Raw genomic sequence first — 17512 nt, forward strand, 5'->3', positions numbered from 1 at the left:
CGTGCTATTGCTTGAGTATCTCCTCGTAAATGTCTTCGCGAAATGCATGGTCCTTGCGAGATGATATGTACGATCGGCAATGACAAAGCGCTCGATAAGTCGTATAAAAGTGACGAACTTGCCGTTCGTAATCAATTTGTCGATCTCTTGTGCTTTGATAGGTACTTTCCATAGCTTACAAGACAATACGGTTATTCACGATTCAAAAAAGAATCGGAACTCAAAGTTAAAATCTGCACTACGAATCGATATCTCGTGAATATTCAAATGCCGCTAATGTATTGTTACAGGATGAAATGTCTCCTTGCTATACATATAATACCAAGAACAATCATTACAACCCATTTAGATTTGCACTTGGATTACTCTCATCACATTTCCTTGTGTAATACCTTAAGTAAATGGAAAGCGCAGAATTTTCCAGAGTAAATCTCCCACGATTTCGTGGGATTACCTTTGCTCGTACAACAACTCGTATAACAGAAATATTCTATGAACAAGGCTTGAGAACACCGCTATTTCTAATACTGGAAGATATTGAAAAATACAGATATCTGGTTTCATATTGCATTGTCTCATGAAAAAGTATGAGTTCCGAACAATGCCGTACAAAGAACGCTCACACTTTCCTTTTATTGTTGTTGTTATTATCTTTTACGGAATGCGTAAAAATTTTTTCAACCGCAGTCACATGTCATACTGATATACAATCATAATACTACTTGTTTATCATTGCATTCGTATTTTTATATCGGTGATTACAAAAAAAAAAAAAAATGCTATTGCGCTCACTATACGCACACAAATAAGTGCAATATTTCATTTCATTTACTTTCGAGAACTAATACGTACAATTTTATACAAAGTTGATAATATATTATAAAACATTTGACGATGACAATAATAATAATAATATTAATATTAATAATAGATAAGCAATGATACATAATAATAATAATAAATTTAAAAATATTATATTGACATAATTTGCAAATCAATTCTTTTACTAATATTTTTCATTTCTATAAATTATGTATTAAATTTAATTTATTTATTGATCTTAATTGAAGCAATGTAACTCTTCATTTGTCTGACCTCTCTTTTATATAACTTACGTTAGAGTCTCATAATATTCCTTCTTAGCCTATCGCAATCTAACGTAAAGCCAATTCGCTGACTTGTATATGCAATTAAATTCGTTTTTAAATTTGTTAAAAGCTAAATTTAATTACATTGTCACGAATAATTACAAATCGACGATACACATTAGCATCCACAGAATGTAACATTTTTTTAATATTATGGCATATCGTTGGGCGGATGAAATGATTTGTAATATTGGCTTCCGAAAGATTTGTCGAAAAGCGAAAAGGAGATGAAACGAACGTTGTGTCATATTATGTGGCAATGTCTACTGCATTAGATTGCGAGAAAGACTTGAGGATGTGATGCATCTTTACGAGAACGGTCTCTACCATCACGCGTCTCATAGAATGATATATAGTCGCGAAAGAACGCAACTTAGCGAGAACGTATGCTTTATAATTTTATAATATATATATATACTATATGTACGCACGTATACCGATAGCATACGCACAAGTAAATGCTTAGGTACGAGTAAACGAGTATGGTGATTACTTATATTGACGAAAGGACGAAATAACATGGCAGTTGAAGAAAGTAAATATAATCGAGATCTATAGATCTTCTCTCTCTCTTTCATGATTGAGTGGCAGTAATCGTTCCTTAACCCACTTGTCACAAGTTGCGCTTGTCTTTCTCCTCTTGCAATGCGCCAACGATTTATTTGGATACATATATATATTGCATTAAATATAAATACACTCGTTGTACTGTTATAAATAATGTAAATTGATAGAAATCAGGCGAAAAATTTATTTTATGTTTTTCTCTTCCAAAGAGAAACAATATAAAATAAAATGTATGAAATTTCGCGTGTGTATGCAGTTTTGTGCAGTTCTTCTAACAAAAGAGAGAATGTTAGACTGTAAAGAAGTGCTGAGCCATTCGCAAATAAATAAGTAGCACGTATTATCTTCGCGGTAAATCTTAAGTTAGCTCTTTTACTCATGGGTTTTAATTCTATGGGTAATGAAACAGTTTCTTTCTTGTTCCTCGTCTAATTATGTGTGCTTATATTAATTTCGATGGCACTGCTAATATCGCAAATCTTATGATTACGATCGAAATGGCAGATTATGGTATAGCGTTATCAGGCCATAAGAAGATTTAATGTAACGGTATATTTGTAGTATATACCGGAAATCTCACCAAGGCCGAAAATCGTATGACTACAATCTGCGTCTGTGTATTTTACAGTCATATAAAACCGTCCGCATATTTATTTCGCACATTATTCCTCCATAATTCCATAAATATTTAAACATACAATTCATAGAAGATTCGACAAACAAACATTTATCCTCGATGAACTCGATAAAAAGGAAACAAAAAAAAAAGAAAGACCAAAAGCAAACGCACAAAGAACGCATTGCGCATAGTTTAGATATGCATTCCAATGCGGGAATGCTTTTCTTCTTTTCGCCTTATCGCATACAAGTGACTCATCGCGTCGCATTTATAAACAAACAATTGGCAATGTACAAATTACGTTTTTAACAAAATTTACAGTCATCGATGGAAAAAAGATCTTAAATGTTAATAGAAAAGCGTACGAAGGGGCGACCCGAGTTTTTTTCCACATTCTTCTTTCCTTAACTGCCTATCCTTAATTCACTCTATACACGAATTTTATTTAAGACAACACAATAACTTTTTCCGTATCTAAAATGGGATAACTATGTTATTCTCACTCTCGCCTGCCGTTCCCTTCCGGGATTCAATGCGGCAAAACGCTGATCTTCTCCGTTCGCCGTTATTCTTCTTCACGCCTCGCGATATAAGAACATGAGAAAAATGTGATTCTAGCTCCAAGCACGCGTCGACACGTACCGAGAGATGTTCGCGCAAACTCGAGAAAGCACAGATCTATTATATTACTCATATTTTTAATTGTAATCTGCTTAACTCTCTTTTAAATTGTGATATATGTGCATTACTTATATTTTGCAATAATTCCTTATTGTTGCATGATTTAGAACTATTTCACATTATCCAAGATGAAGATTTCTTAACCGAGTCGTCTATTGTTTTACAATTTATATCACTAGGCCTTTCAGTTATCTCTCTTTATTGCTGTGAGATTAAAGATAAAATGGGACATACGTCATCACGTATAGGATATGTATATAACGGAATTGATGTCTTTTAATTACTCGTACAATTATTAATTACCTCCATAAGCTACCTGTGGAATATATATAATCATTTATCATCGACTTATTCTTTTTTTACGTGTTTACATTGATGCACATTGCTCATTCAAATGAATGGAAATTTTTTCGTATATACGCAATTTATGCAATAAACTCTATGTTAATATCATAGACGCCTATACATAAATAACCAGGTAAAATCTGACCGACATATCGAGTATCGAGATCAGATTGTAAAAAATAGAGATAATCCGTATTTTAAGGAATGCCACATACATTTATTATACGTTAACAAACGGTAGAAATTGATATGTCGTTTTAATCTTACTGTTAGTCCGATTCTTTTTCCTTAAAATTTCGGCGTTTGAGCATGCGATATGAAATATACGTAAAAGCTTCCTCCCTAATGGTCCATTAAGTAATGCAACATACTGAATGCGTATTACAATTTCGTGAGTCCTAGAGATTTATCGATTCCAAAGCAAAATATTCGCAGCTTGTCTCGAGTTCGCAGAGAAAAAGAGCTCTCTCTCTCTCTCGAGAGAGGGAAAGAGAAGAGAGAGAGAGAATCCTCTCTCTCTCTCGCCTCTCTCTTTCTCTCCGTCCTCTCTCTCGTCTTCCTCCTCTCTCTCTCTCCTCTCTCTCCGTCTCTCTCTCTCTCATCTCTCTCTCTCTCTCTCTCTCTCTCTCCTCTCAGAATCTCTCTCTCTCTCTCTACCCTCTCTCTCTCTCTCTCTCTCTCTCTCTCTCTCTCTCTCTCTCTCTCTCTCTCTCTCTCTCGCTCTCGCTCTGTGCCTATTTCATTTCTATCACTCTCATTCATCAGAATAAGCATTTGGGGAGATCATGATCGTGACATCGGTACGCTTGCCTGGAAATTGCGATCCCCTCCGATGTCATTTGTCATCACGAAAATGTTATTATGAAAATACCAGGTATTACCTAACGCGATACGAGTTCATGCAGTCTTTGCGCGTTTTATTTTAGTGCGGTAAACACGTGTCGGAGTCTCCGCTGCTGGCCATGGAGAAGTTCGCGGAGTCTCGGTCGCTCTGTCTGATCTGCGCGGTGGCCGTGAGCTTGCTGTTGCCTTGCGGCATCTGCGGGAACGTGTGATGGCCCGGCAGGGCCCAGGGTTGGGTATGCAACTGCACCGGCGGAAACCTCTTAACGAAGGGATTACCAGGGCCAACGGCGGTCGCGTGGAGCAGCCTGACGCCGTTGTGATGCGACGGCAGCGTCGTGTGCGCCGGCATAGTGGTGTGGACCTGCGGCGGCACGAAGGTATGCCTCGGCACGGATCCGCAGCTGCCGGTGGAGCCGCCGCTCATGTTCGCCGCGGCCACACTGTGGGACGCGTGCGGCAGCGGCATCGTGGAGCAGTGAGGATAGGTGACGATAGGCTGCGTGGGATAGTGCGGCAGAGTCGCCGAGGAGGCCTGTATGCGGATGTCGTTGCTCTCGGTGAAGGAGGTCATCCTCATGTTGGTAGACCGGCCGAACGGTTCCTCGTTCGGATTCAGTGGATCCGTGAGCTTCGTTCTCGAGAGCTTGCGGCGGATCACGACCGTCGCCTCATTCGGGTTCTCAAGAATGACCGCCGGGCAACCGGCGCCGATCTCGTTGCCAGTGGTATTGCTGTACGGCGGCACGTGGTTCACGTACTGCGGCGAAGAGAAGGACTGGCTGGTGCCGGGGCGACTGCTGGGCGGCGAGAAAGTCGTGTTCGCTGTGGGTGGCTGCGTGCCACGCTGAAGGGAGCAACTGCGCCATTGCTCGCGCGGCTCCTCGCGCGGCTCCCCGGTCAGGTCGTCTACGCTGGTCGCCCGACGTTGGGAGCTGCTGTGGCTGGCGTTACTGGCGTTACTCGCGTTACTATGCACGCCGCTTGACGTCTCGCTGTTACTGCTGGTGTTGCTGTGACCGGTCACCGAACCGGCACCGCCGCCGCTGCCCACTGCGTCCAAGGGCGGCGAGTTCGAGGAGTCTGAGCGTGGTGTCAGCTCCTCGTGCGGCATCCCGGAATCCGCGCGGCGCAAGCACCGTGGCGTCTGTCCGCCGTTCATCTGGAAAGTTCCGTCGCTGAGTTACGATTGCGGTTCTGGCTGCAGTTGTAAAAGCGACGAAAGCACATATAGCGCGAGAACACATATCATAAGGAAGGACGATGCACAAAGATACGTTGAAGTAACTACGTATAATCTTCTGTAATATAAACTGCGTTTCTTTTTGGCTACTCAGGATATACAAGGAGTAGAATTGCGTGCGAAGTCTTGAACATGTCCAGGTAGCAAACTGACGTTATTTGTCGCCATTTTGATATCAAAATGACGTCTTTGCCAACATTTCGGTGTCAAAATGATGACAAATAACGTCAGCTAGCTACCTGGATTGCAAACGATGAGTGAGATTGTCGTTGCATTATTCTGTAGAAAGAATTTAGCTACAATTTGTCAAGAGAAGTAAAAAAATGTCCCGTTATCCAAAAGTAAATTAATATATGATTTTACATTTTTAGTTATTGATTGATGAGTGCGAGTACTCATTGTCAGTGCAACGACAGTCTTATGCCTTCGTCTACGTGAACCAGACAATGCGCAGTTAGGGTTGTTAGTACCTGGACATTTGTAGTTAGTGGCGCCGTGGCAATATCGGTGGTTGGTGCGGAAGTTGGAGTCGGAGGTGGCAATGGAAGCGGTTCCTCCGCGGGATCAGGTAGAGGATCGGGGGTCAAAAGGGGCGAAGGATCACCCTCCGACGGTTGTAGGTCACGACTCGCACTCGCGTAATAAGTCACTTGATCGTCGTTCACGCACTCGAGCAACTGTCAAAAGGCGGCACCGTTAGTATTCCAGAGGAGACGTTTTAGTTTCATGCGTATAGCGATAAAAATATTAATAGATGAAAATCATTAATGTTAAATAAACTAAAGTTGCGACAAGATAGCCAGGCTTTATATCTAATTATTAAGCTATGAAAAATGTGTATAGCTATATGTATATATATATATATATATATATATATACATACATACATGTGCACATATAATTATATATTTAGAAAACATGTTCGCTATTTTACATATATTGACACATATTAATTATAAAGACGCATATGTTAATAAATTATATTTTAATACTTTTGTTACATGTTTATCAATCATATCAAGCTACTTTATAGAATTATTACATATGCATTATTCTAATATTATTAATCATAATAATATTACAGTTATATTAAATAAAAATATTTAAGTCATGCTTATTATCCATTTATTCTAATAAATTCCACATATAATTATATTTGTATTACAAGATTAGTTAATGGAAAGACACACATAGTTAATTGATGTTACGTGAAAGTACACAAATAATTTTGTGTGTATCTTACATTCCTGAATTTAGGTATACCGTCCCTATGACTTATCGGCCATCTTTGCCACTGTCGAAAGCAAAGAAAATCTCTAAGTTAAGAGTGGCGGGAAGAAAGAGAAAGAGAGAGAGAGAGATAAAAAATGAGAAGAAAGCGTATTTGGTGCAATCAAATAGACCATAATAAAATAAATTCTTTAAATAAAAGTTGGCTGTTTCATCAAAATAAATAATAACATGTATAATAACATAAATATAAGACGTTTTTAAAATTAAAAATATTATCTATGTTATGTTCCGCGTACGGAAAAATAATTTAAATAATTCTTTTGTTTTATGAATCACAGAAATAACTTATCGGAGTGTACATATAGTTTACCTTGTTTTCTTCAGAGGTAGAATCATCGGCAGGGTCCAGCGAGGTGATTAACGGTAATTCACGTAACGTGGCGTAATCTCCGTCATCGTCAGGCCCGCCGTCAGCGACGCCTCGTCTGGCTTTTCCCTTATTACTGAAATTCAGATGCAATAATCAAAAAGCGCCCTATGTTTTCGTGCACACAACAATTGCCGAAGAAATTCAAGAAGGGTGGAGAAACGGTGACGGAGTAATTGCTTTGGATAAAGTATATCAATAGGAATAGATATAGGTACACAGACAGATAGACAGAGATGAAATACGAAGATATTCTTGAAAGCTTTACCCGTACATTAGCACATATATACGATGACAATTAAGATACTATTTCCAGAAATAAAAAGAAATACCCTGTCTAAGATTTCAATTCAAAACATTTGAACATTGATAACAATAATAGATGATAGAAGAACCAAATAGTAAAAGGTGAAAGAGCACAACGTGAATCATAATTAAATATTAAAGTGAATATTGTGTACATAGCAAATTGCAAAGATAAGGAAGCAGAATATCTAATGGTCCAATAGTTCCAATGCATCGTGCTTTACCGGAATAAAGACCAAGCTTGCCAATGTACAAAAATATATACTGCCATTGCTTTCCTCAGGGGATATTTTTTCATTTCATAAAGATACGAAGAGAAAAGAAAATAAGCACTACCATAATCTAATTATACCGTTTGAAAGATGCCGCTTCATATTTAATACTTCAAAAGCTAGAGAAACGTGGATAAAGTGCTACTTGTATTACAAGTATAACGTGGGCAGAGTGGTGAAAGCGTAGAAACAGATACACAAAGACACCAAGAGGAGGGAGGAGGGTAGTTACCGCGAGCCTGACGTACTAGGCAGGTCGTTAAAGGTGACCTTATGCTTGAGCTTCTTCCAACCCTTGTCGGACGTCGGTGCACCGCCGGTGTCGCTCGGGGATTGTGTAGGCGAGGGACGTAATTTCGGCCTAAGCCAGTAGATCTGCTCATCACCGTCAGCCGTCGATTCGCCGTTGACTCCGTCGACGTTTCCGCCTGCAACGGGCGCGGAAAAGGATAAATCGCTTTCAGGTATTAGCAACGCGTACTTTCATCGATCAGAGTTTTAAGCCCCCGCGGCTCATTCCATTTCATGCCCGACAATTCGCATCCGCCGTCTTTTCAGCTTCATGCGGAAAAGAAAGGAAAGCACTCGTTCTTAAGAAAAATTCTGTTACATCGCACGAAACGTATAATCGGATACGAAACAACTCAATCTTCCAAAAATGTCATTTATCTAATGGTAAGCTGACGCAAAGTGTCCGAGATAAGAATGGAAATCCAATTTACCGGATTCCGGAAGGCACCTTAGCCGGTACTTTCCATTACCTTGCGATCGGGCTTTCCTCTCCATAGCGGCCTTCTGTATCACGTTCATGATGGCCCTCTTCGGCGACGTGTCGGCGATGGTGTAAGTCCTGCCGTTACCGACGACGAGCAAGGGCGCGTTGGTGCCATCCTCGTCGTCCCTCGCCGACAGCAGGTCGACGTCGGTCACGAGCTTGACCGACCTCGCGGACCTCACGGTGGCGCGTCCGATGGTGACGCGCAGCTTGAACGTCCATCGTTGCTTGATGGTGAGGAATATCCAGAGTAGCAGCCAGAGGAGGAGATGCAGGATCATGCCGATGATGCAGGCGAGGATGGCGCCGTCCAGGCTGCCGCGATACACCACCGTGTAATCGTAGAGCAACGGCGCGCCGCAGATCACGATCGCCAGGAACACGACGAACGCGGCGCAATGCGGCAGATAGACCCAGCCGTTGCCCTCGCGGCCGTCCTTCGACAGGATCACGCGACGCTCGCGTTCCTGATTCAGAAACGCCGTGAACCTGCACATCATACGCCGCGCAATTAAATGTCTGCAATATCGCTGTCTATATAATTGAAACGAGAAAAAATGCGGACGAGCTATTTATATTTCGAAAATCCCATTTTGGTGGATATTGCGGATTAACTTTAATACATTCGAACAGAAATAAACTTTGATTTTAATATAAAACTGTAAATCCACATTCAATTCTATAAATTTTATTTTTTGCAAATATTGAAGAGAATTGTTCAATTTTATATTAAATCTATTTTGTTAATTATATATTTTGAATATATAGTTAAAATAATAATACTTTCTACTTCATTATATCTAAATGTGGACTATTTTTCTATCTTTTTAGAAATAACTTAATTGGAGTTCAATTGTTGGAGTTCAACACATTGTTCCCTTTAAAGATTCTTTTAGAGTAAAAAATATACTACCAACGAGATTGTTAATTGTTATCCTTTGTTGGATACTACGGAAAGCCGAGAAAAGAGGATTGGACTGTATTGAGGAAACCATTGAGTTTCATACTGAATAATAACAGTATCGCGGGTAGGACGCTTGTCTGTATTACGCGTACAAGTGCTGTTTCAAATTAGCGAATTAGCAAGTCAGATAAAAGCTGGATAAAAGAAAAGTAAAAATTACGGAATCGTCGAATTCCGCGAAAAGTATTGATGCGTTTAATGAAGAAAGGATAAATTATTAGGGACGTACAAACATGTATAAATAAAAATAATTATTTTATCCTCGTGTTTTAAAGCAAAGCATTGGAAATGTTCCGCGAAAATTTAATTGACAAGTGTCTGGTTTATCGTCCTCGCACGATGTGATCCTCGCATAATCTAAAGAGTAAGTAAACTTGTTTCGTTACTCTTATCTGATAATGGAGGATGGGCCAGATAATTTTCTTCGCTAAAGAAAGTTCCGGCAAGTAATCTCAGTTGGAGTTTAATCGAGATACGGAATAAAAACTCGCTATATGCATAAAACGCTAAATATTTACCTGCCATGAGCGTAGAAGTACATGACCATGCTGGAGCAGAGCACTAGAAAAGACAAAAGGGCGAAGAGCACGAGAGTTACAGGAGGATCTAGCAGAAAGTAAGAGTCTCCAAATATTGTCGAAATTGTACTGGTTGTCGGCACGGTGCGATGCCGAAGATGCGGCAGAACCTTCAAGGCACCTACCACCTGAACCTAAAAATATGTATATACTTAATGAAGATATCATTATCGTTGTTATAAGATACATGGAGAAACAAATATCTAAACAATTATATATTATTGATAGATGAAACTTCTTCCTTCAGAGTGTAAACGCGAACATAATTTTATGCGCAAAGTTGAAGAATCATTTTTCTAAATAACGTAACAAAAAAAAAATTATAAAACTTCTGATTTGTATTATTGTTCTAATTTTAATAATGGCTTTACATTTTCTCCTTGAATTTTTTAAGAGTTCCTCTTTGAACTTATGTAAGTTTCTTATGTAAGTTTAAACTTATGTAAGTTTTCCTAATAAAACGCAGGCGCCGTATTTTATAATACATTTCTCGAGGATTTCCGACGTTTCTCGGATTCCTTAGCGTTTTATGAACTTTTATTAAGTTTTCTTGTATCCGCAAGAGTATCTCATCGTATACGTGATAGCGGACCGACTGAGACGTTACCGAAGTTTTCCGTGAGTTTTAACTAGCATCGAATACTTTGCGTTGCTTACCTTGTAAAGGACGGACATTCCAGCGTAAGCCAGCAGACTCTGCGCTGAATTTACGACCAACTGCAGACTGAAAATCGTACCCAATGCTTTGTTGCATGACCAGAAGACGGCAGGGTACCTTACCGAGTAGACGCCGAGTGCGACGGCGTAATTTAGATATTCCAGAGTAATCGGGCCGTATGACTCGGCTGAAAAATAAAGTACGAGACGTGTTAATCCCGTTTTAAATGCGTTTTTTCACGCGATATTTATTCTATCACGGTGTGGAGTCAAATTTAATTATTCGGCACAATTATTTTACAAGTTATTATAAAAAAATGCGTTATTCTTTGCTTTATAAATTTCACATGTCTCAGTAGTCGAATTGGTAAAGACGCCAGCCACGGATTGTAGAGAGATTCAGGTTCTCTAGCTGAGGTGATATTTTTTTGCAATAAATTCTTTACAGTGATTTAATAAGGATTTATTAAATAACTTCAAAAATTATGTCGATTATCGACTTAAGTGAATTTACTGTTCCAACAAAAAGCTGTGTTTTAAATTTAAAGAGAAAGATCGATAAAAATCAGCGCGCAGTTTACTAAGTTTGGAAAAAAATATGCAAACATAATATTATTATTATATTATCAAGATCCAGCCTGGACTGTAAATAGCATTTTCTTTAATTGATTATAATTTTTATATAATCGCTCTCTGTGATATGATTTATGATAACATAAAATGTTTCTCCGTTTTCTTAGTGAGCTCAGTAATTATTCTTATTGTTTTCATAATGCCTGTAGCTTTATTGATTTTTTCTCTAAAAATATTTTCTGGATTGAAATATTTCTCTCATTTTAAGAAAAAGATGATTAATATTTTCGTTCCCACTGTAACCATATGGCTACGTTTTACGGAATAAAGTATTACTATGCGCCGTCTATATTTTCATCTGTTTATAAACGAATATCTTTTTTATATTTTTGCGCATAAGTTTCTGTGTAAGTAAGTCACAAAAAATAATTTTGATATTTTGAAAACATTTAAAAACTTTTCTACATATTATTTTTATTGCAAATACTGTTAAATAGCTTGAAAAAAGAGAATTAAAAGCGTCACAATTCGATGTATAGATTGATGGTCGGTTTACCTGCTTGAAGCTCCAGATTCAAATTTTCGGGATGATCGAGATCCGCCAGACTATTCATTGTTAACGACATAGTCTGAGCCGTCATGTTTCCACCGACGGCTTTGGCAGGTTTGGCTGTGGTGGATAGCCTTGTGAGATTCTTCGCCTTCGATCTGTTCTTCGAACTGCCGTTCCTGGTGATGGGTTTCATGGTTGGACGTCTCACGGTATTATTTTTCGAGAGCGATGTCGTTTTCGGAGTCGTTGAAATCGCTTCGGTGCTCGTCGTAGACTTACTGGGAATCGTACTGGAGATCGAAGTAGTGTGGGATGAAGACGGATCTGTGACGATTGGATGGAGAACGGTCGAGAATCTAGTAGTTGTCTCGGTACGAGTCTCGACAGCATCAGGAAGCGCATCAGGAATGTTTGTTAAACTAGATGTTGGAGTGGTGAGATCATCGAGGTTCTCGTTAATACCATCCTCCGGGGTTACGAAAGGTTGAGGAGTTACTGAACCAGTTATGGTACTGAAGTTGCCGATCGGGTTCATGAAGCTTAGCAACACCAAGCGATCGCGATGTATCACCATCCAATCCAGATCGGTTCTCCATATGGCATCTGTAACAAGTGGTAAAATATTTTTTGTCTTATTTTATTGTTAAGTAAAATATAACAACGTTAAAAAATCTTCCGCAAATTTTGTTATTTTTACAATTATAAATATACTTAAAGTCTTTAATATTTAAATAGTCTTTTATATCTTGCATGCTATTGCTTGCAAATTTTATCTTCTTAATGCTTGTAACAATTTAAGAGTCTTGAGAGAAAAAAATATGCGATAAAAAACAATATAATGAACATATTTCAATTAAATACTTTAATAATACTATTATTAATAATTAATACAATTTTTTAAATAATACATTTATTTGTAAGCTTTGGTGCACTTTTATCATCTAATGAATAATTGTCACTTTCCGAATTTTTCAATTTTTTGTGAGACGTAATTCAATTCGATTATCTTTTAACCACTTGACTGGACGACCTTTTTTGCGATATCCTGCTTTATAACTGATTTTATTGCATACAGTAAAGCGATGGTGAGCTCGAAAAGGGACAATGGCAGCACGAAACGTTCTTCGATCGAGTGACCCTCGAAGAGTCTCGTGGCAGAGTGTTCCAGAAGAGATAAGTGTCGTCATGGTATCAACCATCGGTTTGCGTTATATTTGGTCAACACTAGACAGTCTATTTATTCGCGAAGAAGTGAAAATCAACGAAGATATTACATTTAATATAATTATGTAATTTCTTGTTTACAGTTTATAAACATAAAATTACTATTAAATACTAATCAATAGTTATATAATTAAAATACAACAATAATAATTATAAAAACAAAGTTATAAGTACCAATTTTCTGAAAATAATTATTTAAAATTTAATTTAAAGTGAGTACTCGCTTAATTTTTATTCAACACAATTCATAACTAATTAATATATATTATACATTTTTTTTATGCAATGCTACGAAAAATTTGTGACTTTTTTCTCACGTATTTCGGCTCATTAAACTTTCACTTGCTATAGGTTTTTTCACGGAAGTTTTTAAAAAGAGCTTTGAATGGATATTAAAGTGCGAAAAAAATACCAATATATCGATTCCCTGTCTGAAACAATTCATTCTCCTCTGTCTCCAGCATTGGTAAGTTCTTTTTTTTCTCACCGATTTATCGTAAGGCGCTTCTGAGATCTTCTTAAGTTTCGTTTTCGTCTCGATCTGTTTCTTATTGGCTTCGCTTCCGTTCTTGTCGCTTTTAGTTGCTTTTGAACTTCGCGTGAACATTATCGGTTCAATTGAACACAATCAAGGAACAAGATTTTCTTAGTTGCTATAATATCAGAGAAAATATTTGAATATCCGTCGCTGTTTTAGTTTGTTATTATATGCGCATCCGGAAACATTAAATATATCTTTAAGAAAGCTTCAAAATTTACATAAATAATAAAATACAAAACCGTATTGGAAAACTTGCGATATTAAAATATAAGAACTTTGGTATTGCTTGTACCTATATAAATTTTTGATTGTAAAAACTAGTTTTAATTAATAATGTGAAGAAAGCAAGAAATTTATGGTACACAATATTTCATTAATATAGTTTTTAAAATAGATGTTATAATAATTTTATATCTAAAATCAAATGCAATATAGTTATTACAAATTCTATGTGTAATAATACAACTTACTTACATTTGTTTGTTTTTATAAATAAAAGAATTAATTTTTTCATTTTCATTATCGATACCTTAAAATAAAAATAACATCATTAGATACACCGACAATGTCATTAAATATAAGCGTGAATTATTGAATTGATCTTTTCTTTTTTTGACAAAATACATCGTGCTAATATCCTATACTAAATGAATATCACAGTGAATTTATTTTATCGCAGATGGGAAATTAAATCTGTCCGTCTCAGTAATTAATTTCAGTTAATGAGTCCTCGACGAAACTTCGCCGTCTAACATAATATTCGCTCGAATATAATATTGTAACAATATCGGCAATTCACGTAGAATGATTAAATTTTAATTAGACCTATTTTCGACAATTAATTTGCGACAAATAATTCGCCATAAAATGATGGAATTAAAGAACTTTTTTGTGACGAATTGTAATCTAACTAGATCTGGAAGGAGAAATTATGGTTATAGATTTTCTCTTTACGAGATCATGCTACTGTTTTAATTAAAAATTACTTGATTTTATGTACTCTATAATATATTAATATAATATTTATTTTATTATTTTATAATATTAACATATTACATATTAATATATTATATAATATAGTAATATAATAAAAAGAGATATTTTTTAATTTCATGATATTTGTCTCTTTTGTGATTTATATATTACATGTTAAATTGGATTTATATATTACATATAAATTACATGTTGAATTTAATGCTGCGAAAACGTTTAAATTCAGCAAGTTGTCGGATTCAGCGAATCAAAACGGGCGTAAACCGTCGGGATCTCACGTGCTCGTCCATGTGTTCCCGATTCTCTTGTAAATGGACAACACAAACCGGTGAATGCTGAGAAAGCGAAAATCACGTGGGAAATCCAGACGAAGGCACAAAGTCGCGCTTAATTGACCGTCCCTCACATTCTGACCATTTATCCTTTCCTCAGGGTTCGAAATATTTTTAACCTTGGAATACGGCGTAATTACAGCCGGGGGATTAAACTTGTCTCAACCTCCGAGGCCCCACACCGAGGTTCCGCATTCTCAGTATCTTTAATCCCACCGGGGGATGAATGTAGAAGGGGTTAAGTCACGAGAAGGACAAAAATGCGGGTATTCTGCAGCCTTAAGTCAGATTACGTCGCTTTGATTCGATTTTCCTCTTGCAGCGACAAACGTCACCTGGCAATGTTAAACATTGCATAAAATTGGAAATCCGAACGAATTACAAATGTAAGAGCAAACATAGTCAACCGATAGTATTAAAAATAACTATTCTGCAACATAAAAAACTTGCATGTATGTACGAGTAAATGTAAAATAATAGTCTCTTTCTGTATCTCTTTCTCTGATTTTTTATCTCTATAATTGAAATAAAACTGATACATTTTTAGTTTATATTTAGAGATTGTTCCAACTTCTCAACTTGTAATAAGGCGCATGTACAGAAGAAATTGTCTCTTGTTCAAAGTTGTTCTACTATATATCCGAAGTACGTCAATAGCTACCTCCTAGAGGAAGCATAGTTGTTCCTCTTGGAGACTTCTGAAGAGGAAGAACAATTCTGCTCTTACAGACAGACTTTTTCTTCTTCTTCTTCTTCTTCTTCTTCTTTTTCAGACAGACTTCAGAACGATTTTCTAAAGACTACAATTGTTGAATATCGAACGTACGTGTGTTACACGAAACCACAACCGCTTGAGATCGAAAGTTTAATATAAATTGGGAAATTGCAGTTAGTTAGTCTTTTAGTTATCATAAGTGAGGTAAAAGGCTTGGTTAAATTGAAATGTGTTGATATTGGTTGACGTTGCGCGCTTAATGAGCATAAACAAAAACATTTCTGTGTAAATCGATTGCATATGGACGTTATTATAAATTTACCAATTCGTGTAATTGTATTATATGACGGTTGCAGTCAATGAAATTTACGTTCTTGGATAGACACATTTGATCGGTTTATTTTACATGTTTAATGGTTTATAAAACCATATCGTTTTGTGTATTTTACGTTTCGCGTTGTCTGCTTTTGTCATAAAGTTTTCATTGTTTTAAACAGTTCTGTCCTTTGTTTGGATGCGGTATTGTGTTTTCATTTACAACGTATCAACCCTATGTGTTCTTTTCATTTATACAGCTTAAATATATTTATAAGAGAAATATATTTAACGCTTAGAGAGAGAGAAATATAGATGTTGACGTTAGCTAAACTTGTCTTATGAAAAAATATCATTGTTAGATCAGCAATGCGTTCTGTGCGCTCTTATCAATCAAATTTTTCGATGCCGCCGAATTTCGTATTTCAATTTGGATCGATCTAATGTTTGCTATATATGCAGAAATTAAAAAATTAAAAATTATAAAAAGATTATATGTGTATATAATATATATCTGTAATAATAAAATGGAGTAATAATAAAATATTAACATATAGATTTTTTGAATTTATTTGTACTTTTCTTAAAATTATCTTTGCCTTCTCTTTTTTCATAGATTGTACAAAATTGTACACATTCCTGTATCTTCTAACCTAATAGATATTTTTAAAAATACTGTCACAAAATGAGTAGGCCACCATTGATCTAAACACCTACGCTATATCATGATGTAATAATAACATCATATTTTAATATAAACGTATTTATTTAGTTCTTAAACGTCAGCATAAGGCTTTATATAATTTCAAAGCATTTCAAATTACTAAAAATAATGGACTAATTAACGGAAATTATATTACTTTAATAAAAAGAATTACGCATTTTACTTCCACACGGACGTTGTAAATAAATTTTTACAAATAAAAAAAAATATTTTGCAAAGCTTTTACTTCAAAGCCATTTAAAAGCCAAGATATTCCTGAGGCTGTTAAATAATTTAACTGTGATATAAATGCAACTAATTTGCACTATGCAGTAGTTAAGAATGCATTTCATACTCGGAAGATAATATACAGTTAGACCCCTGGAGGTGAGGAATCTCTTTTTGTTGCGGACGAAGCTGATCGGGGTCGAGAGAAGTAGATTCCGGTCGTGGCAGATAATCTTTCCTCCGCGCGTATGCAAGTCGCGCGGATGCGACTCATCGAGTCGCTAACGGTCACGTTCAAGTTCATGAATACAAGAGAGAGCGACGTCGAGACCCGGCAGAAGGGTAGCTGCCGGCAGGTTGCAGCAACCCCTGACCCCCGCGACCAGAGCCACCCACTTCTCTCGCGCACTGCCGAGAGGGAGAGAGTCACGACAGTGACCTTTGTAATGGCGTTATCACGCCGGCTCAGTATTCCAGCTCGGTAGACAAAACTGCGCTGTGCCGCAGTTCGCATTAATGTATAATGGACCGATCGTACGGCGTTCCCATAGCAATATGACTTTTGCCGTTTGCGGGCGATGCGTTAAATCCTCCGCGCAAAAGTACGCTTTGTAAGGGCAAAGGGCGTGAGATACTGGCGTATATTTCTTATCGGGTATGTCGTTAATTACTCAGCA

At 37.0% G+C, this 17512-nt stretch overlaps 1 protein-coding gene across 6 annotated transcripts in view; it reads right to left on the reverse strand.

Annotated features, from left to right (window-relative positions):
• Nucleotides 1-4036: 4036 nt before the first annotated feature.
• Tinc (transmembrane protein tincar) overlaps nt 4037-17512 on the reverse strand; it is a 124517-nt gene continuing 111041 nt past the window's right edge. For 3 of the 6 annotated variants that reach the window (XM_071797850.1, XM_071797848.1, XM_071797849.1), the window contains 8 exons: nt 11788-12387; nt 10659-10846; nt 9942-10135; nt 8446-8948; nt 7917-8112; nt 7050-7182; nt 5917-6123; nt 4038-5365 (listed from right to left, as the gene is read on the reverse strand). In XM_071797850.1, the coding sequence (XP_071653951.1) occupies nt 4283-5365; nt 5917-6123; nt 7050-7182; nt 7917-8112; nt 8446-8948; nt 9942-10135; nt 10659-10846; nt 11788-12387 (3104 nt within the window). In that variant the 3' untranslated portion in view covers nt 4038-4282. Of the gene's footprint in view, nt 5366-5916; nt 6124-6689; nt 6741-7049; nt 7183-7916; nt 8113-8445; nt 8949-9941; nt 10136-10658; nt 10847-11787; nt 12388-13495; nt 13645-17512 lie in introns of those variants that run through there. The other 3 variants (XM_071797853.1, XM_071797851.1, XM_071797852.1) reach the window with 3 other exon arrangements.

The sequence above is a fragment of the Temnothorax longispinosus genome, chromosome 2 (genome assembly GCF_030848805.1).
Source record: "Temnothorax longispinosus isolate EJ_2023e chromosome 2, Tlon_JGU_v1, whole genome shotgun sequence".
Taxonomy (NCBI): Eukaryota; Metazoa; Arthropoda; class Insecta; order Hymenoptera; family Formicidae; genus Temnothorax; species Temnothorax longispinosus.